Source organism: Marmota flaviventris, chromosome 17, assembly GCF_047511675.1.
Source record: "Marmota flaviventris isolate mMarFla1 chromosome 17, mMarFla1.hap1, whole genome shotgun sequence".
NCBI lineage: Eukaryota > Metazoa > Chordata > Mammalia > Rodentia > Sciuridae > Marmota > Marmota flaviventris.
In genome coordinates this window covers 63,654,234-63,675,522 of record NC_092514.1, presented here as the reverse complement: position 1 = coordinate 63,675,522, position 21,289 = coordinate 63,654,234, and the positions used below count along the sequence as shown (strand labels likewise).

The 21,289-nt window shown below is 53.0% G+C and overlaps 1 protein-coding gene across 4 annotated transcripts; it reads left to right on the top strand.

Moving 5' to 3' along the window:
• Positions 1 to 8,282: 8,282 nt before the first annotated feature.
• Positions 8,283 to 19,311, top strand: Cyb561 (cytochrome b561). Of its 4 annotated transcripts, none has more exons than XM_071603351.1 (8): positions 8,283 to 8,370; positions 10,273 to 10,291; positions 11,881 to 11,938; positions 14,516 to 14,733; positions 15,940 to 16,038; positions 16,307 to 16,410; positions 16,803 to 16,960; positions 17,184 to 19,311. In XM_071603351.1, the coding sequence occupies exons 4-8, from the start codon at positions 14,529 to 14,531 to the stop codon at positions 17,374 to 17,376; spliced, it is 759 nt and encodes a 252-aa protein (XP_071459452.1). In that variant the 5' UTR covers positions 8,283 to 8,370; positions 10,273 to 10,291; positions 11,881 to 11,938; positions 14,516 to 14,528; the 3' UTR covers positions 17,377 to 19,311. The 4 variants fall into 4 exon arrangements, with proteins under 4 accessions (XP_071459452.1, XP_071459451.1, XP_071459450.1 ...); XM_071603350.1 differs by having other exon boundaries at positions 10,273 to 10,877; XM_071603349.1 differs by having other exon boundaries at positions 10,273 to 11,938.
• The last annotated feature ends 1,978 nt before the right edge of the window (positions 19,312 to 21,289 follow it).

The window sequence follows — 21,289 nt, the reverse complement described above, 5'->3', positions numbered from 1 at the left end:
GCCCCTTTTCTCTGCCTGTCCTTGCCTCCTGAGATGCTGCTGGACCAGGCGTCCATCCCATAAAACTCTCCAGGAGGAGTGACATTCCTGGCTGAGGACCCAAGAGGATTCAAAATATGGCCCAAGAAAGTCCAGAAGGCAGCTACCAGGTCCTTCTTTGAAGCCAGGCCCGAGATTGGCCATGGACTGGTATTTGCCTCCTCCATTCCACCAACATGAGCCGCCCCTCCTTGGAGGGGTGCTGCGTGGTGCAGGGACGCAGCAGCATGTAATGTTAGGAGGCCGCGTCTGTTGAGCTGAGCCTGTAAGTGTTTATGAAGTTTCACTAATTTAAACCTCCTAGAAGCACTCTGTGCTAGATGCCTTTTGGCTCCCATTTTACAGATGAGGAAACTACAGCTCAGAGAGGTAGTAAGTTGACCAAGGCCACACACAGTCTGGCCGTGGCACCATCTACTCTCTCCTTCCCACAGACTGAGGGGGCTGGTCATGCCCAGCAGTCAGCACTGCCTGTCACTTTCTGAGGGTCTCACATTTCAGCCCCCCCTCCTGGCTTTAGCTCTAGTGAAGTCCAAGTCCCCTCTTATGTGACATGCTATGCTCTGCCCTGCTCTGCGTGGCTCCTCCTCCCCACCTTTTACCCAGTACCTAGCTCCTCCAGGTCCTCCTCCTGGGATCCCTTCTCTGGCCATTTCCACTTGGCTGTGAGAACACTTGTTCTAAGTAACAATCTGATCACAGAAATCATTCACCAAAATCCTCTCCCCAGCTCCTCATCACCTCCAGGATAAAATCCACACTCCAGAGCATGAGGTAGAAAGTCCTTCCTGGTGTGGCCCTGCCCTCCCCATAGCCCAGGGCTTGCCCTATTGCCCAGGGACCTCTATCATTGCTTTCCACAGGCGGCTGATAATAGTTTCCACAGTCAGCAATAAAGGGAGGAAAACAAGAATACTGGGTATATGTGAAACAAATAAGCAGAGATCAGCAGAGTTGCCAACTGATCTTTCTTATTGCAATAGTTATTCTTTTGTAGTTAAAATATTATTTTTAGCTGGGCATGGTAGCATATGCCTATAATCCCAGTGAACTGGGAGGCTGAGGCAGGAGGATCCCAAGTTCGAGATCAGCCTCAGCAACTTATTGAGGCCCTAAGTACCTTAGCAAGACCCTGTCTCAAAATAAAAAGGGCTGGGAATGTGATTCAGTGGTAAAACACCCCTAGGTTAGATCCCTGGTGTGTGTGTGTGATTTTTACACATGGTAGTGAGAATAAATACAATTTTAAAATGTCCTTACTTGCTAAAACATGTTTGAGCTCTAGCCAGTTTCCATTTTCATACCAACAGTTCAGTGGTCTTCACACAGGAGGCTGCCCACTGAAGGCCTGTGTAAAGGGGCCCGTGATCCCCCCATCCTTCTCCTTCTGGAATGCCCCGTGGCTCCAGCCTAGCACAGCCATCTCACTCTGGTCGTGTGCATCTTACTCATTGTTCCCAGACAGGGACCAGAAACTTGTGACAACTTCACAAGGGTGATGAAGTAAGTGCTCACAGGCTGAAGGGCAGAGATTATAATCTGCTTCCCAGAATCCCCCTGGGAATTTCAGCTCAGCAAGGAAGAGAGGTAGAGGAGACTGAAAGAGAGACCCTGAAAGAGACAGAATAGAGGTGTGGCAAGCCAGACAGAAACAGGGGACCCACAGAGAAGGGAGAGGAGAGAGGGACAGCCACCATCAGAGTTGAGGGTCAGGCTGGCTCCCCTTCCTGCTGGGCTGGGGAGGATACCTCCTGTTGACTTCATCAGGAGACCCAGAGCAGAGGATGCAAATCCATCTTTGGGGCCCACACCTCAGCTCTCACAGGGCCTCCATCCCTACTGCCAGCTCTGCCCCCAGCCTGGCCTGCCCAACCCTGTTCCTCACACTCTCAATAACCACATTTACCAGCAGGCGTCCATGGTGGGTGAAAGGAGATGCTGGTGGGAGAAGGTGACATCATGGTTTTGGTTCACTTGGAGTCGTTTGCGTTGTCCGAGAAGCACATCTTGAGAGGGCCTTTTGCGTAGATCGACGCCAGGCAAAAAGTTCATGCCAAGGGGATGTCAGCCGACTTCTGTGGCCTGGCAGAGGTCAGGCATGTCACTCCCTAGAGTGAGGTGGAGTGACTGACACATGCACCAGGAGAAGAAAGGTGTCTAAGATGAGACCCCTCCTTTCTTAGACCTTTTGGATGGTCTGCTGGCAGAAAGGGCTGAGAGCTTCTCAGAGGAACCTCCCAGGGAGTAACTAGATGGGCTTGGGCTAGGGGAGGCCACTGCATGTGGCCAATGCTGATATAGCCACCTGGGCTCCAAATAGCAGAGGAAGGGCAAGGGGCTGCTGCACTGGTGGTGTGCAGGGGAGAAGTCCATCTGGGTTTACTCCATGATGACCTGAAGTAGCCAGGATTGATCAGGGGAAGGGGGATCATGGAAGAAGAACTCCCTAGGGTGGAGGAGAGCACTCAGTCATGTGCTTTTGAACGTGCTCTATCCCCCCAAGCTGTGAAACAGAACTCACAGAGTTGGAATGGATCCTGATTTGAAGAGTCTTCAGTAGTACCCTGGCCTTCCAACAGCCTTGGGCCCCAACCTAAGAACCAGACCTAGAGAAATTTACATGGCCCTGAGGCTTTGAGGCGAGGCCTTGAACCGCACCCACCCAGTCTTCCCGAGATCCTGCTCCAGGAACAGCTGCTGTGTCCTTACAGCCTGATGTAAGGACAACTTCACAAGGGTGATGAAGCCAGAGGAGATACCTGGACTGGGTGGGACTGAGGCTGAGGGCTGTGATGGCCCCTGGCTCAAGCCCACCTTAGGTTCTCCCACGGGCTAGAGGGATTGAGTGTGGCTTCCTGGGTGAGGAAGACTGTGGGATAAGGTCAAGATGCCCTTGAATCTAACCTCTCAACAAGGACCACCTGACCAGCTAGGCTTACTGGAGGCAATGGCCAGGGTCAAGGTCAAGAAAAGCATAAAGGATGGAGGTGGGGGAGGGAGCAGAGCAGGGAAAGGTCCTCTGACTGGGACAATCTGCTGCTGACTTGTGTGGCCTTGGAAGTCAGCAGGCCAGGTGAGCACACTGGAGGCAGGGCCTCATGTCGCAGTCCCATCTTTTTGCTCTTCCGGGTACAGCTGTGGTTCTGACTGGGAAGAGGGGGCTACAGAGCTAGTAGGAAATGCCACCTGTGTTTTCGCCCACAGTGTGGTCAGGGCATCCTCCAGGTTGTTCGGTCACTCTGAACTTTGGGCTCAGAGAGGCCACCACATCTTCCTCACTCCATCCTGGAATGGGGAGCTTGGCGGAGAACCAGGGGTGTGCAGCCAGGGCTGGGATGGCTCCTGCAGCCAAGATGAATGCTCAAGCTGTCCCAGGCTTTGGACAAAGCGCAGGAGTCCAGCCCTGCTGTTTAAGGCTGGTTGGTGGAGGTGATCAAATAGTGGTCATTATCAGTTGCTCCTTCCCTCCCCTCCCTCCATGCATCTGCTGACACCACCGAAGGCTATGGTCATCCTGAGCAGAGCTGCATCCTCACACCCTTGCTGTCTTGGCTTAGAGGCTTGTCTGCTCTTCATAATGTCCCCAGCGCTCACAACAGGTCTTCAACATTAATCGACCCACTGACCACAACTCAGGGAGAGGTGGGGAGGTGGGGACTGAGGACTCCACTGGCACACACAGCTCTCATGGTTCCCTTCCTAGACAGCAGGCTGAGTGTGGTGCCAGGGCTCCAGGGCATCCTGCTCAGCCGTCCCCAGCCACAGGGCATATCTGGGCTGGATAAAGGGAGCCTAGCTGCGCCCTACTGATGGTGGCCCAATGTGTGGCTTCTCTAGCAGATAGTGGCTGTGGTCAGACGCAACTACAACTATGGGTCTGTGGGGACGTCTTGAACATCCCAAGAATCACAGGTGGGGTCCCTGCCACACACCTGGCACCTGCCCCTCTACCCTTTAATGTCATGTTTACATTTCTGCCTCCTCTCTGTTCACTCAACTGGCTTCTCTGCTGGGTGGAGAGGAGTGGCCACAGGCAGGGCAGCAAGGAGACAGATGTGCACATTCCTGCTTCCAGGCCTTTGCCCTCCACTGCCCTCTACTGGAATTACCTTCCCTAGGTCCTCTCCCTCACACAGGCTTCCTCAGCACCCCTCAACATTTTCCCACCTCCCCTCTTCTATAACCTGCTCCTGTTTTATTATTTTCTCATAGCACTTATTGTGTTGAAACCTGACAATTGAGCCTCATGCAGTTAGGGCTGTGTGTGTGTGTGTGTGTGTATGTGTGTGTGTGTTGGGGGGTGGCAGATGTACAAATCACTGAATAAAATTGTTTGTTAGTTTGCTGTTTTAATTCCCAGTCTTCTCTTCATGCAGGCAAGGGAAGCAGGGTCCGTGTCTGTTTTCTCTATTACTGTCTCTCCAGAGCCTAGAACAATGCATGGCACATAGCAGGTGCCCAATAAACCCTCCTTGAAAGAAAGGAAGGAAGGAAGTGAGGAATGAAGAGAGGGGAGGGAGGGTGACGGAGAAGAGTAAGGATGCCCTCCTGGTTCCTCCCTCCACAGAAACAAACTGAGGCTGGGAAAGTCCCCTACTCCGCTGCCTTCTGTCTCAGGGGCCTACCAGGCGCTGCCTCACCACCTCCCGCACTAGGCTGGTCCCCAGCCCTGCTTATCCATTCACAACTCAGGGCCCAGTAGAGAGGAGGTTGGCCTGAATGTCCTGACCCTGTGGCTTCTCCTGGGTCTTGGTTCTGTAGAGTCAGCTTTGTTATTGTCTCTTATCTAAGTCTTGTTTTCTCAGGCTGGACCAGCCTTGGGATCAAACAGGGGTGGGTTTGACATTCCTTAGCTCCAATCCCCTCACATACCAAGGTCCTAGATGGCTCACTGCCTTCCCTGATGGATCTGGGAGCTTTTGAGCTGGTGCCCTTCCTTGCTCCACTCCTGCCACCATGGTTGCTTTTCCAGTGGATGCTTGGGCTGCTCCTGCCAGAGTCAGCTGCTTTTCTGGTCACCTCCACTGTTCCCAAAGTTGGAAGATAGGTTTTTCTCCCTGGGTGATTCATAGTCCTAATTTACAAAGTAGCCAAGTGCCTTGGGAGCCGGCCTGAGGATGATGCCACCTGGGTTGAAGGCTGCTTACTCATCAGGGACATCTGAGGGAAGGGCCCGCCTCTCAGAGCTGATGCAGTCTTTGGCCTATACATGTGAATTCCTGCAGCCGGTGGCCCATGCCCCCTGTACAATCTGGGTTCCAGGGGATCCTCATGCAAATAAGCCCGGGAGTCCCAGGGTGACAGGTCAGGCCTTCACCTGGTCTTCTATGTTTCTTCTGCCTGTCTTGTTGCCAAGTTAATACCTGGTCATCTTGTAGCAGTAGAATTCTCTGGTACACAGCTCCAGAAGCCTTCCCTGACCCTCTTGTCTACATTAAGGGTCCCTTTATGCACTATCACCATGGGGGAAACCCTCTGAAGGGCAGACAGACTTGGGATTGGACAGAGAATGGTTTAAGAGGCACTTCCCTGAGTCTCTTGTATGACTTTGTGAAGATGTGAAGACAGGACTGGGCCTGTCCTGTGTTGCTACACCCTCAGTGTCTTGACTAGTGCCTGGCACCCAGAGTCAAACTGTGTGTTTGAATCTTACAGCGCCTTAGGACTGGGGACTCCATTTGTGCCTTGTGCACCCCCTGCAGCCCGAGGTTGAGGACTCCACCTGAAATGTGCTGGATGACACTTAACTGGGAGATGGCAGGAGCCACCCAGTTTGATGAGACCAGATTGAGAGACTGTTTCAGCCCCCTGGCCCCTCTCCTTGTCTTTCCCACACAGGAGCAAGTGTAGTCACAGAAAATAAAGAACATCTAGTTACATTTGAGGAATAAATCCTCAGTATATTGTATGTAGTGTCTGGGATATAGTCATGCTAACATTTGAAAAAGTTCACATTTAATGGGAGTCCTACTGTCTTCCCCTCTACTTTTTGAATCTGGTAACCCTGGGGAAAGACGATTAGCCAGACAGAGGTAGATCTGAGGAATGGTCTCTGGGTCTCTGATTGTAAGATCCATTCTTCTCAGTGCTTGGTACTTCTGCTCCTGCATGCTTTTGGTCAGAGATGAGGTGTGCTCAAGGAGGCTCCCATGGTTGTCCAGGAAGGGCTGACATCTCCAACCTCTGCCCCAGCTGCCATGCTTGTGCTCAGGGAAAGCCTTCTGTGTGAGTTAAGGCTTGAATGCATAAGCCCAGTGCTGATCGTGGAAGCAAATTCCACAGAGAGGTCACAGTGGACTTGGTTCCTCTGGGGAACAGAAAGGTTGGCAGAGCTCTGAGTGTAGGAAGGAAGGGGTTTCCACAGACAGAATGTTCAGCATTCTGAAGATGTTCCACATCTTTGGGTCACCCAAGAAGGGGCAATAAGGGAACTCTCCTCCTGGCCTTCCTGCCATAGGCACACACACCTCTCAGGTTTGCAGGCAGGAGTTTTAGCAGGGAAAGGAGGAAGGTGGTCTGAGTGTCTGGCTGGGGCAGCACCTTGAGGGGATCACCTGCTCTTTAGTGGGCTGAGTCTCCATGTGCCTGATGTAGAGGTCTTCCTCTCCCCCACATTAAGCTGGCCCCTGAGAACACTGATTGAGGGTGATTGTCCCTCCTCAGAGAAAAGTGCTGCAGTCTGGGGCTCTGGTAGTAGGAGGGACCTTTGCACCCTAGCAGGAGCCTCTCCTGAGGTGCTGAAATCCATGCACATTAGCCCAGAGCTCAGCACTGAAGTGGAGTTCTGTCCTGCCAAGCCTGGCCACACTCCCAAGCCCAAATACACTGAGGGACAATGAAAAAAATGGCTCAGTTCGACCTTCCATTCTCAATGCATTGTGCCTGCTGTTTGCCTGTTTGCACACTAAGGAAGCTGTTTCCTACTTTAAAATGTCCATTAACTTCCTCCAAATTAAAAGTTCCCCTAACAGAATTCCTATTCTTAGATGGTGTAATCTTGGTCACTCGTGTGTATGTGTGAGTGTGGTGGGGGAAGGGTTGTGTGCCTGGTCCAAAGGTGTGTCCTGCCATAGGTTCTCCCTGTGAGGGGTTTCCAGGTCCCCAGGGTCCTTCAGGAAGTTCTGTACCCTGCCAGTATGAAGTCCCCAGGCTGAGCAGCTCCAAGGACTGCCTCCCACAACCTGGGTGAGGAAGGGCAGGTGGGCAAGGCCAGACCAACCCTAAGCTGAGGTTGGTTTGGACCCTCCTACTCCTGGACCTTTGGTGAGTCTGGCCAGGCATTTTGTTCTCAGCTTGCAGGAAGTCTGAGCGGGACCTGTTATCTACCCCAAACATTTCCTGACTATGGGGCTTTGATCAGGCTGCCAAAAGGGGAGCCGATGGATAGCAAGGTCTTGACCTTCATGAGAGGCTGGTCAGAGCCTGTGTGTGAAGGAAGGTGTAGGAGGGGAAGGAGGAGGCAGAGGGAGAGAAAGAGAATCTCATGCAGAGTTTCTAGCTGTCTTTGATAGCAGCAAAACCTGTCAACAACGTGTGTGTGTGTGTGTGTGTGTGTGTGTGTGTGTGTGGTGTTTTTTTTTCCTGTAAACTGAGCCTCCCCCGCTGGGGCTGGGGAAGGAAGCTGCGGCGCGGGCCAAGGCCTGGGCCGCGTCTGACATCTAGCGGCCTCCAGAGCCCTGGCGGGGCGAGAGAGGGGAGGCGCGAAGGCTGGAGGACGCCGAGTGAGAACACGAGCCAGGAAATCGGGAAGTGCCGAGACGAGGCCTGGCCGGGGCGGCCGTTCTCCGCGCCCCGCACTGTCACCCCTTGGCCGGGGGTCGCGTCCCGCCGCGGCCTGGCCCACCCGGCTGCCCCTTCCCTCAGCTTCGCCCGTCACCGCCCTCCCGTCCCTCAGGGTCACAAGTTCGACACACGCCCAACGCGGGGACCCCGGAGGGCAGGTCGAGAACCGGGTTCCGAAGGTTACCCGAACTCGAGTCCCGACGCCGGGGTCCGGGTGGCCGCGGTGGCCGCCGGCGGGGCCAGTGCCAAGCCGGACCCGGAACGGGTGGGGGGGGGGCCCAGCACGTGCGGGGCGGCCCAGCGGGTGGCCGCCCGCCCCGGGGTGCGGGCAAGTCGCGGGCACTTCCGGCCTCGGTGACACTCGCCGCGTCGCCAGTCCCGCGGCCAACCCGCCGCCGCCGACGCCTCCCGGTCGCCATGGCGACGCCGTCGCGCTGAGGCCCGCGTGCCAGCTGGGAGGCCCGTGCGGCCCGCGGAACCGGCAGAGCGGCCCGGGCGCGGCGCGGGGAAGCTCGCAGGCCGGTGGGCGGCGCCGCGCGGCGGGACCAGGTAGGCGGCGGGGGGGACGCGGCCGGCGCGACGGGGAACGCGGGTGAGCCCAGGCTGCTGGGGGCCGCCCGCGCCCTGGCCGGCCAGGCTCTCCGAGCCGCAGCGGGCCTCTCTCGCCCTCACCTGCCGCCACACCGGACTCAGGTGCAGTCCTACCTCCCCGCCCTCGAGAGGCCGCCGGGCGCAGCTCGGGGCGCACAGAGCCGATCCAGCTCCTTCCTGACGCCCGGGCAGAGCCCGGCCCCGGGCAGTCCCTGGGCCGAGTCGCTGCTGAAGTTAGAACGCAGACTCCGGGACCCCGAGTTTAGAGCAGGGATCCGCAGCCGCGTTCTAGGACACGGCGGGTGGAAGTGGGTGGACCAGCGTTTGCCACGACTGTTCTTCGAAACCCGAAACCCGGGCTTCCGCCTCTTCCCATGGCCGGCTCTGGGGCTGAAATGTCTAGCGGCAGATCCTTTCTGTCTCCTCCGACACCCCAGCTCCGAGTGAGGGTGGGGGGTTCCAGACTGGGAGAGCCTGGCTCCTTCGGCTGGCCGTGCTGGGCCCTGACGGGTGGACACAGGGGCTGCAGAACTGCTCGGGGAGAGGGAGGGATCCGCAGCTGCCTTTGACTCTGGGGTGGTGACAGCGGGGCCATTTCTCTGCCCTTTCGGGCGCTGCATCACAGTCACAGAACGGGGGTCCACATAGACTCTGGGACCCCTGGCATGTCTTCCCGTCTCTTCTCCTTCGGGTTGCCCCTCTCCTCTCATCTTTCCACCTTGGCAGTCTTTGAATGCTTTCTAAGACTCATTAAATGAAGTTCCATCTTAGGTTTCCTGGATTCTACTCTTTCTTTTCATAGTAAATGGAAAAAAAAAAAAAAAAAAAAGAAAAAACAAAACCAAAGCTGTACCACCTACTCTAGCTGCCTTGATTTCTCCACTGAAATTGGTCAGAGACAGGAAAATGCAGGGCGGCTCCAACCCCACCCCCTTGCAGGAGGTGCTTCTGGAACCAGAGGTAGAACCGCCCACAGCTTGCCCTGCCACCTTCTCTTGGCAGGCTTAACCTGGGCTTTTCTGCTAATACAGGTTGTGAGGCATCGGGCTGTGTTGGTGGACAGTCAGGAGAAAGGAACGGCATCCAAAAGTCAGCTTCACTGCTTCCTAATCAATCCATAACCGATTTTTGAAAATATAGAACATCACAGATTAAAAGCAGACCAGGCTTCCTGCTCCCCTGCTCCAGGAGTTTCTGCTCCAGGAGTGTGGGAGGCTGGTGGGAAGCAGAAGGGAAGTGTGAATTTTTTAGAGGGAGTCCTACTGTTAGCTGTCATCTATTCTGGGGCCCCAAACCTGGTATATACATTGCTGCTGACATGTGACTTCACCTGAAGAGGCCATTAGGGTCAGGTTTAGTTTTTATTAGACCAGTATTTGACTGAGCCCCTACCATGTAGCAGACACTGTGCTAGGAACTCGTGTATATTTTTCCCACTTAATCTTTCTACTGTCCAGTAAGGTAGTTCTCAATATCCCCCCACCTCACAGATGAGGAATCAGGGCTAGACAGGGGACTTGGTTTGTTTGGGAACACAGTGGAGTGGCTTTGAAATCACAACTTTGTGATTTAGGCTGAATTGTGACTTTCATGGGCCTTTTCCTACATAAAACAAATAATAACGGTCTATTTTGTATCTGTGTTGGTATAGACACAAATGTCATCCAGACCAAATTAAAAATTAAAACATTTTCTTTGACCCTAAAAATTCATCTTTTCTTCTGTAACCACCTCCTCCACCCCTGCCAAGCTACGTCTCCAGCCCTCTTGACTTTAACAAAGATGAAAATCTTTTTGCTTTTTAAGTATTAGGAGCCACTCAAACCTGATGGTGACTTCAAGCCCTGCTTTCTTCCTCAGGTACCTCAGGTGTGGAGTTGTAAGAAAATGCCCCTTTGCCTTCTCTTTCATCACATTCTGGGACAAGCCAGCTGTTTTCACCCATCAAAAGATCGTCCCCTCCTTCATCTAACTCAAAACCCTGTTGATAAGGAGGAACGCTTCCCTCTATCCTCTCTGCCCCAGGCTGTAGAAAGTGTACAGTGTCTGGTCCCTAATAATGAGATTAGGCCTGGTCGCCTTTTAATAAGACACAGTGGGTTTGAGGAGGGAGCTTGTGGCTTAGCAGCGTAGGTTAAGCCCTGGGGGAAGCTCTGTCCCTGTTTGATTGCATTAAGTGGAGTCTGGCTGCAGTTTGTGTGCTGGGGGTGTGTTTGTCACAGCCCAGTTTTCTAGAAGCTGCCAGAAATCTGTCACCCCCACCCTGTGCTCTTACAGAAAAAGGAGAGTGGCCACATAAAGGGCAGCGTGAGTACCTCTAGTTGCAAGACCAGTCTGCTGGGCAGAGCATACCTTTGGGGTGGAGAGGGCCACTTCCAGGCCCTTGAAGTGCCTGGGGACCAAGGTTGAACAGGAACCAGGAAGCTGTCATGGGAGGGGGAAGACCATCACCAGGCTGTGTCAAGGTGACTTTCTCAACAAGGTTTAGGGTCAAAGTCTCAGATCTTTGACTGACATCAGTATTAGGAAAATGTGACAGTACTAACCCATTAAAATTACTGGGTGTTGGAAAGCACAGGGTCACTTCGGCCAGCAGGAGACTCAGGAGTGTGCCACTTTATTAAAGGAGGGGCCCTCTTCTGTGTGCAAACAGGACAGCTTGAATTCTTACTGCTCTCCCCTTTTCATCTGTCTCTGTGCTGCACATTGCCTGCAAGCCCCCCTGAGGGTAGGGATGTCCTCTACAGCATCTACCAGTCCTGATATACAGTAGGCACTCAATAAACAATTGAGTGGAGCTGCTATTTGCTGATGGTAATTTTGGGGTTGCTCTTTATGATCTTTGAGCCCTAATTTCATCATCTATCAAACTGGGGTAATGCTTCTATTATGTTCTCAGTGTCACCGCTGAGGACTGAGAGAAAATGGGACCTGGTACAGAGTAAGGGGCTCACTGGCTGTTGGAGGCCCTCCCTCCTGATGCACACAAGCTGTCTCACCCTAATATGGAGGGTGCAAACCCAAGGAACCCAGGAATGAGTTTGCAGTGTAGGATGGCAAAGCCATGTGCTTGGTCATCACCTTTTGAGGAGAACCTCCCTTGAGGTCCTGCCTGTCTCGAGGAGGCTGGCTGGGATGGGGAAGCAAATGACCCTGGAGTGAGGCCCGCCCCTGCGCCCCAGCCCTGCCCTTTGCATTCATAAAGAAGTCCAGGCAGCTCTGCCTGACTGCCTGGGGTGATGTTCCTTCTGTTCTTCCTAATTCAGAGATAATCAGATTCTGTCTGTACTCTGAGCTCTCTGGGGATGAATCTAATAAGGGAGGCAGTGACCTGCAGAGGAGGACGCAGGACAAGCGACCAGAGGACAGCCTTTCCTCCTTTAGTCCATTTTTCCTGTTAGAGTTGGGGTAAAGTGTTAGGGACTCCAGGAGTCACAAAGAAGAGTAAGGCGCCTCCTTACCTCCAAGGACAGAGCACTTCAGCAGAGAAGCACCACGAGACTGACCTAGTACAGAACCAGAAAGGGTAAGGAAGCTCTGGGGAACCTTGGGAGACAAAGAGAAGGGGCCAGTGTTGGGCACGGGGAACAGAGTGGGAGTGAGATGCCATTGAAAGGCCTGGAGAGAATCTGGGGCCTGTGCAGGGAGCTGGGAGCAGCTGGCCCAGAGGAGGGAGGAAGGACAGCAGGTTATGTTGGGAGTCGGGAGCCCTGAGGGTCTCCTCCATGTGACCTGGTAGGAACAGTAAGGCTGTAGAGGTGGAAACTGAGTTAGGATCATGATACAGCAGGCAGGGGACAGGACTTAGGGAACTGGGTCTGTCCTTGGTGTGTCAGGCAGATTGAAGAGAAAAGCCGTAGACCCTGACTTAATGTGGCAGCAAGATGGCTGGGAGGGAAGTGATGGCAGAGACCTGGCGGAGCCCCTGGGCTGCATGGCCAGGGTAGGGGCCAAGGTGCATGGGTCAGACCAGGAGGGGCAGCCCCATGGCTAATGGGGTCATGAGGGGATGAGACTACAATGGGACAGGAGTTTGGTCTTGGATGAGTTTGAAGTGTTGGTAAATGTCCAGGTACAGATTTCTAGTGGACCATTAGAAGTGGGGTTTGAATATGGAGGAGGACAAAACTGGCATTAAATTTTGGAGTCACCTGTATAGTGACGGATAGGATCAGTGGCAAGAATTCCAGAAATAGGATTCATCGTTGGCCTGCACACTGTGAGAGCATGAATCAGGGCTGTTTCTGGAAGATGATTTTACAGAGTGTATCAAAAACCTGAGAAGGAACCTGGCCCTGTCTCACACAAGCGTGCAGAGATGATCACCTGGTGGTGTTTATCTGGAGAAAAACTGAAATCCAGTCCCCGTCGAACAGCTGGGGGCTGAGGTTGGCTAGGAGAATAGTTAGTGTGAAGTTAGTGAAATGAGGTAGATGGATATCGACGGGCATGAGAAGTACGCATGATATACCATTATGTTAAAATCACACCGAAGGAAATGGTAAGATCCCATTTCTATTTTTAAAAATGCATCATATGGGAATGGTGGTGTACCCAGAGACTTGGGAGGTTGAGACAGGAGGATCACAAGTTTGAGGCCAGCTTCACCAACTTAGTGAGAGCCTGTCTCAAAATAAAACATATAAAGAAAGGGCTAGGGTGTAGCTCCCTGGTAGAGCACTCCTGGGGTCAATCCCCAGCACTGCAAAAAAAAAAAAAAAAAAAAAAGTAAGGATAGAAATCAAACGTTGATGATGTGATTTCTTTTTTCCACTCATCCATATTTTGCCTCAGTGAGTCACATTATTAGCCGCCTCCTTTTTTTCAAACCGGTGCGGTTGCCATCGGCTGTCAGGCATGGCAGGGCACCAGGGAGCGGAGGTGAAGCCGGAGCCCCAGGGGAGACTGCAGACTCTTTCCTGAGCTCTGCAGGATGGGGGCTAGACCCTGTGGTAGTGCCAGAGGGACTGCCAGCCACATTCTGTCACTGATGTCACCCACTGCTACTGGGAGAGAGAGATGAGTGGTGGGGGAGGTGAGAGGGTGACAGTCTGGGGGAGGGTGCAATAGGCTGGTGCCCTCATGTCAGCTCATGGTGGCAGTGGCAATGTCCAGGCATGGCAGGACCTTTCTGTGGGGCCCATGTGCTGCTGGCACTGAGGCAAAAGGAGAGGAGGCCAGGGCCAGGCTGGTTCCCCTCCTGCCTGCCCTCCTCCTGTCGCTGGCTGCCATGGCCAGAGCATGCCCATTCCCATGGGGATGGGAGAGGCACAGTGCGGGGAGGAGAGCTGGCCCCAGGGCTGCCGTGCGTGGCGAGCTGGAGCACACATGGACCTGGTCTCCTGAGCCAGGTTGTCCCAGAGCCTGCAGGTCCACCGAGTCCATGAAGACACGAGGGCTGCCTTTCTGGTGCCCTCAGTTTTGGAAACCTCGCCCGAGGGAGGAAAGCGCCCTGCTCCCACCTGGCTCGGGATAGGGCCGGAAGGGAAGGAGGCTACTCTGCTGCCCCAGGCTCCTGCTGGCTGGCACAGCAGGGCCAGGGCAGCTATTCTACAGGACGAGGAGCCTGCTGTGGGGTGTGGGGCTGGCTCTCAGGATGGTGGGCTAGAGAAGACTCCTCATCTCCAGCTAGGAGCTTAGAACCTGGTAGGGGGTAGGAGGAGCCCATTTTTCATCCCAGAAGTATTTTTACATTCGTTTGGAGAAAGAAGGTTCAGCTAACCTGAACCTTCAAGGAATCTGCTCACTTCTCTGTAATTGGTCTGTAAACCCTACCTGAGAATACTGGGGACCTCATGAGAGGACATACAGCTCTCACCTGAGGCCTGTGCTCCCACAAGAACTTGGGGTGTCTTCCTTTGCACCTTCTTTACACATGGAACCCAAGTCAGGTCTGTCTCCTGAGAAGGCTGGGCCTCCTGCTGGGCTGCTCCTGGGACTTAGGGATCCTGCTCCAGGAGGGTAGCAGGAAGGGATCTTGGAGGTGGGAGAGTGAGTGAGCTCTGTTTGAGGACAGGGGAGACGGGTGAGGTGGCATGTGGAGGTGGGATGCCACTTCTGGAGGTTGTGGGTGACTCCTCTGAGCTCTGTTTCTTTCTTGCAGTGGCTGCCTCAGCATGGAGAGTGGCCTTGGCCCTGTGTCCACCCCTGGTGCGCTGCCCTACTATGTGGCCTTCTCCCAGCTGCTGGGTTTGACTGTGGTGGCCATGACTGGTGCTTGGCTGGGTCTGTACCGAGGTGGCATTGCCTGGGAGGGGACCCTGCAGTTTAACGTGCACCCGCTCTGCATGGTCATAGGCATGATCTTCCTGCAGGGAGATGGTAAGTCCTGTGGGGAGCTGCTCCTTTGTGCCTGGGCTTGGGGCTGTCATAGGGAGAGGGATCCTGTTACCCCTGAGGTCTCTTCCAGCTAGACAAATCAAAGATTCTAGAAAAGATGGAGCGGGGGCTGGGTTAGAGCCGGGTTAGAGCTGGGTTAGAGCCTGGGGAGACAGTTCAATCTGGCACCGAGGCTGGTGGGTGGCAGTCGCTCTCCAGCTGTCCTAGCACTTTTTGCCTTTTGCTTCATCTCCCGGGGGTGGGGTGTTTTCTAGAGCAGAGAGCCAGGTCCTGGGCTGGGAGCTGAGCCATCTTCATCAGTGACTGGGAATCGGGAAAAGAAATATTAGGATTGTGCATGTGTGTTGCTGCACTTGGACTTGGCCCGGCTAGAGCTCCTCCATCTGGGGTGGGAGCAAGGTGGTGCATGGCCTGCGCTCTTCCTAGAGGCAGTCCTGGTGATAGCCACTCCTCAGCAGCATGTCCCCAGAGGTATTCCCCATGAGACCTGAGCCTACCTGCTGGATGCAGTGGGGATTCGGTTTGGGAATGAGGAAACTTCATATTAAAAATTGTGACAGGTCATGGGGCTGGGGTTGTGGCTCAGCGGTAGAGCGCTCGCCTAGCACATGCGAGACCCTGGGTTTGATCCTCAGCACCACATAAAAATAAATAAAATAAAGGCATCGTGTCCAACTACAACTATAAATAAATAAATAAATAAATAAATAAATAGTGACAGGTCAGGCTTCAGTATTGGACTCTGAGGAGTGATATTTCTAAAAGGTCAGTTCAGAAGCTAGTTGCCACTGTTTGATGAACCCAAAGCACCTGAATGAATGAGTTCACAGGACATCTGCAGGCAGGATGTGGATGGGTGTCCACTGGGCCAGTAATTGCTCCGGATGAGGGCTGAGGGCCCAGTCCCACCTTTGTTGCCCTTTGTGGCAAGAGCTGTGGCACAGCCTCCCAGCATGCTTGAGTGTGCTCAGGTATGTGTGTGAAGGGTGGACCCAGCTGGAGAGGGCAGTGCCATCTGCAAAGGTCAGGAGCTCCCACGGTCCCATGGAGTCCTGTTTTCTCCTGTAGTTCCTGTTGGGGGCCAAACTTGACAAGCTGTAACTCAGCTCATGCTCCGGCCACGTGGCCCTTCATGCTGTTTGTCCAGCGCAGGCCACACACTTAGTTTTCCCTTCCTACTTCCCACAGCCCTGCTGGTCTACCGTGTCTTCAGGAAAGAGGCCAAACGCACCACTAAGGCCCTGCACGGGCTACTGCATGTCTTTGCGTTCATCATCGCCCTGGTTGGTGAGTCCTGGTGTGCCTTCCTCTCCTCGCCCACTGCTTCAGCTGGGAGGCAGCTGCTGGGTACACACCATTCCTTGCTCCAGAACCCTATGGCCCTGCCCCTGGTCCTCTCCCCAATACCGTCCCTGGCAGGGACACTTGGTGCTGGCTGTCATTGGGCTGGACCAAAGCCCAGAAATTCTGGCTATCCAGTGTCCCTCAGGTCATCCCACCCACTCTCTTTTCCACATCCCACCCTGACCTCACACGGCCCTTATCTCTGGTCCAGGCCTGGTGGCGGTGTTCGATTACCATAAGAAGAAGAGCTATGCTGATCTGTACAGCCTGCACAGCTGGTTCGGGATCCTTGTCTTTGTTCTTTACTTTGTGCAGGTGAGTCCCTCCAGCACCCCATCTCCAGGTCCAGCGGCAAGGGACAGGGAGGGGGAGGAGAGGCAGTGCTGAGTGTGCCCTGAGAGTTGCTTAGTTTGGTTGGACATCACCTTCAGATGCGGGAGGGGTGTGATCCTAGGACTGCATGGGCCAGGGGCCCCAGGCCCAGCACCCTTCCCCGCTGACTTGGCACTGTATTTGGTCACATGCCAGCTGAGTTCTCAGAATGACCAACTTTTGCTATGGGTCAGAGACTTCAATCATTGGGGGCAGGACCCATTCCCTGTCCTTAACAGTCCTCAAGAGGGGAAGAAGGGGTCGCCCTGGTGTCCTCCTGCTGGTTAGGTGCGTGGCCAGCGCATGGTCCAACACTGCCTCTCCTTTTTTACTAGTGGTTCGTGGGCTTCAGCTTCTTCCTGTTCCCTGGAGCTTCATTTTCCCTGCGGAGCCGCTACCGCCCTCAGCACATCTTCTTTGGTGCCACCATCTTCCTCCTTTCTGTAGGAACAGCCCTGCTGGGCCTGAAGGAAGCGCTGCTGTTTAAACTCGGGTGAGCGTCCTAGGACAGGAGAGGGCAGAGCCACAGCTGCCTACAAAGATGGAACCTCCCTCCCTCAACATTTGTTTTCTAAGCCAGCCTTTTAGAGACTTAGGAGTAGTTAGAGGGGGCTGGTGCTGGCAAACCTGTGGCATCTTTAAGGCCCAGGATGAGAATGGCATTTGGCCTAACTGGGACCCCTTGGGTGGCTTCTCCCTTCTCTCCTTCCCTGTAGGAGCCAGTACAGCACATTTCAGCCTGAAGGGGTCCTGGCCAACGTGCTGGGCCTGCTGCTGGCCTGCTTCGGGGTGACTGTGCTCTACATCTTGGCTCAAGCTGACTGGAAGCGGCCTCCCCAGGCTGAAGAACAAGCCCTCTCCATGGACTTCAAGACCCTGACTGAGGGAGACAGCCCCAGCTCCCAGTGATGGCCCGACTCCATCTTGTCTCATGCAGAGGCCGCTTGGGGGCGGCTCTCTCAATTTTGTGGAGTTCCCATAGGCGTCTTGTGGCTCACCCCTGCTGAGGCTGAGTCTTCAGAACCTGGGGAAGACTCAGGCAGCATGGTGGGGAGTGTGGGTGTAGTGGTGTCTTTTAGGTGGCTTCTGGGGTTAGGGCTGTCCTCTGCTTTCCCTCCCTCACTGTGGCTGTGGCTATAGATGTCCTGTGCAGGTATTGTTCCCTGTTCCCCTTCACATGCAGAAAGCTTTGGTGGGGGCCTGGGGCTCAGTCCTGGATGCAGAAGCAGAGCTCCCCACAGGAGCTGGACAGGCTCCACCCTCCAGGCAGCAGATGGCTAGGGTGAGGCCAGGGGAACTGCAGGGCCTCAGGGATAGTTCTGGAAAGCTAAGACTGCTGTTTGTATAACTGAATCCTAACCAGGAGTCCCTCCAGCCTGAGCAGCATGTTGGAGAAACTGGCCCAGTCCTTGGCAGTGGAGCAAGTGATATTATGTATAAAGTATGCCTCTAATCAGAGGAAGGCTTCCCAGGAGAGGGGAGGGACCAGCTCCTGGGAAGCACTGCCATTTGGCTTTGACCCCACAGCAGTCTTAAGCCTTCCTGCTCTTTAACCCACGATTCCCAGGACAGCTTTGAGGGAGAGGGGACAGGAACATGTGACTTCAGACACACTTGCCCTGGAGATGGGGCAGCCTGCATGGGAAGCAGGAGAGGCCTCCTGTCCTCTGGCTCCCCTGCAGAGCTCCTCTCACAGTGGGCAGCTTGGGAACTGCGCTGAGAGGCAGAGGGCAGTTTTTTGGAATGAAGAGCCGCTGCTTGTGGCATGCTTCTGGCTTGAACTGCCTGTTCTGTTTTGGAGGATGAGCCCTGTCTTCCCTCACCTGGGCCCATCTTTTCAGGAATTTGGAACTGGGGCAGAATGAGAAGAATCCTCTGTGGTGTCTGGACCTTATTCCCATCCCATAATTTGTGTTATGATGTTGTTAGCTGAGTCACTGTTTGGCTTTGCTCTAGAAATAATATGTTTAGAGCCTCCGTCTGATGCTTCTTGGACTTGGGAAGGCCCCTCCATTTTTTCTGGGCTCTAAGCAACCTGACAGTTTGAGACAGTCACAGTTTACTTAAGTGAGAAAATTAATAAAATTTCTAAACTGACTACATTTAACAGTTACCCTTTTCACACCTAGATGCTGCCTTAGAGAAAATGGGCTGGCCTTATCTATTCCTCAGATTTTTTTCTTTTTTGTACCAGGGATTGAACCCAGGGGCGCTTAACCACCGAGCCACATGCCAGCCCTTTTTATTTTTGATTTTGAGACAGAGTCCTGCTAACTTGCTTAAGGCCTTGCTAAATTGCTGAGGCTTTGAACCTGTAATCCTGCCTCAGCCTCCTAAACTGCTAGGTTATAAGCATGTGCCACCTCACCCAGCTACTGCTCAGATTTTTAATAATTGGTTTTTGCCAATTATTGGGTCCTACTTTTGGTGATGTCACTTCTCAGAGCAGGTACGTGTGATCCAGCACCCTCCCCAGACCTCTTTCCCCATTTCCTCTCCACTTGCCCTGATAATAATCGGTTGTATACTCTGCAAGGACAAAGATCTTATCAATTATTTAATCAGCTGCCATACATTTGTGTAGTCTATGTTTACATGTGTGAAACTCGTCCTTGGACAAACTACCAAAACATAATTGTGTATCTCTCTTGCCAGAAGCTACATAGAGAACTGGAACCTTAGATCTGGAATGAGAATCTGTAAACTGGTCTATTTGCCAAAGTGTATATTGGATGACTAAGGACCAAAGAAGGCCCCCAGCCGACATGTGGTTTCTTTTGTTTGTATGTGGCCAGTCTCTCTTGACATACCATGTGCTGTTGGTGTAACAGATGATTCAATAAATATCTACAGCAATCTACTTGCCTGTTATCTTCATTTGCCGTGACAATAGTGAAAAGGGCCAGAGCTTTTAGCAGTCAGATATGTAAAGTTAGTTCTACTCCTTGAGAGAAATCGTCCCCAGGCTGGGCACAGAACAGGACTGAAATGGCCCTGTGAGGTCCAGTCTGGCCCCAGTGGAGGGGAATTTTCCATGTGTTGGATAAACTTTTCTCTCAGCCAGAGCAAATGGCCTGGAGGGTGGAGCTCCATGAGCCTGATAAGGTCCTAAAGCAAGAAGTGTCCCCTAGCACAGTATTCAATTGACTTCTTTTTCTTCCATCTTTTCTTTGTGCTGGGGACTCAAGCCACATCTTGGAGACTGCTAGGCTTTATCACTGAGCCACAACCCCAGCCTGACCTTTTTCCTTTTTAATGTGTCTTTTTGATCCTTAAGAAGAGCATAGCTATTTATCACAAGCTGAGATTCCATTTTATGGCAATTTATGTCTCTCAGGCAGGAGTATGTTTATGGCAAATTGGGGTGGAATTTCACTGTGCACATTATGCACTATGTACCTGGTCATTTAAGCAACTGAAAAACTTTTTCAGGAACTCATAATTTAAAGGGACCCTCAGTAAATCGTCTAATAAGTCACATGAACACCTGCTTCCTAAAATTTGTTGAACTTTATTCTGTGCTGAAGCTGGTTCTAATGTGCAGAAGCCAGAGCCCAGAGGTCTTTCTGAGGGCATCTAATCTTCCTCCTGAATCAAGGCTTCCTTGTGGACCTTCATTTGCTCAGAAGCATTCAAGGCACATGGCTTGGGACAGGCTGGTTGCTCAGTCAAGCACAGGGCTGTGTGACGGTTATGTGCTGTCTCATTTCTGGCTTTCTGGGATATCCTCTGATTCCTAAGTCTCCTTGTGTTTGTGGATATTCAAATGATCGCAGTCACCGGAGGACACTGCCTTCCAGCCCAGGGGACTACTCCTTCATCTCTGCAAATCTCAAGTTACATGACCTAGGACCTCACCTTTTCTCTGGGTTTGGAGCCCTGAGAATCCCCAAATGACCTTGACCTTGGCACAGTTATTTCTCCAAAGGAGCATACAGCAGCATTTGGCAAGATCTCCTTCTTGACCCAGTGCCTATGCTCCTTTAGGTGTCATGAAGATTGCTTGCTTTTCTGAGATTGCTCCTTATGAAGTGGGACAGGTCTGATTTAGAGTCCCATCTTTGCCATGGTGGTCCTTGGGTAACTTACTCTCAGGATCTGCTTTGGCTCTTGTGTTTTGCATAAAGCAGGGCCATCTGCCAGAGGTTCATGTGAGGAATATGTCAGAGAACATGTGTAAAGTCCAGGCCACTGTGCCTGGGCATGAAGGGCATCTCAAGAGAATGGCTTATGAGGAAGGCCTGTGAGTAGGTTCTTTTCTGTGAGGGAGAGAAAGAGGGAAGAGGAACTTCCCTCTGATACCTAGGCCCTCTAGACATGACAGCCTTATTCTCAGTGGCCTGCCTTATTCCTGGGAATGGAATGACTCAGTCACTGAGGTCCTCCAGCCTTTCTCTATCTCTCTTTTTTTTTCCCCACACCCCCGATACTGGGAACTGGACCCAGGGCACTCTACTACTGAGCTACATCCTCAGTTCTTCCTATTTTTAAATTTTGAGACAGGGTCTTACCTAAGTTGCTGAGGCTATATTATAACTTGGAATCCTCCTGCTTCAGCCTCCTGAGTTGCTGGGATTACAGGTGTGTGCCACCACACTTGGATCCTCCAACCTGGATTTTAGGGTTGAAAGAAGACAACACCCTGTTCCTGTTCTGGCCCCCATATTGGTTTCATCCATCCTTCTGCAGCCAGAGGCATGGTCCAACTCCCAAAGATGTGCACAGTGGAGTGCCTACCTCCAGAGTTATTAAAAGGCACCTATGAGGGAATAAAATAATGAGGAACTTCTGAAAATCTACAGACTTTTGCTGAGTTCACTGT

Excerpts from the sequence above, each read along its gene's own strand:
- Cyb561 (XM_027946305.2), top strand. The coding sequence starts at position 14,529 with ATGGAGAGTGGCCTTGGCCCTGTGTCCACCCCTGGTGCGCTGCCCTAC. Across the intron at positions 16,039-16,306 it reads GTTCATCATCGCCCTGGTTG|GCCTGGTGGCGGTGTTCGAT; the intron begins GTGAGTCCTGGT and ends TCTCTGGTCCAG. Across the intron at positions 16,961-17,183 it reads GCGCTGCTGTTTAAACTCGG|GAGCCAGTACAGCACATTTC; the intron begins GTGAGCGTCCTA and ends CCTTCCCTGTAG.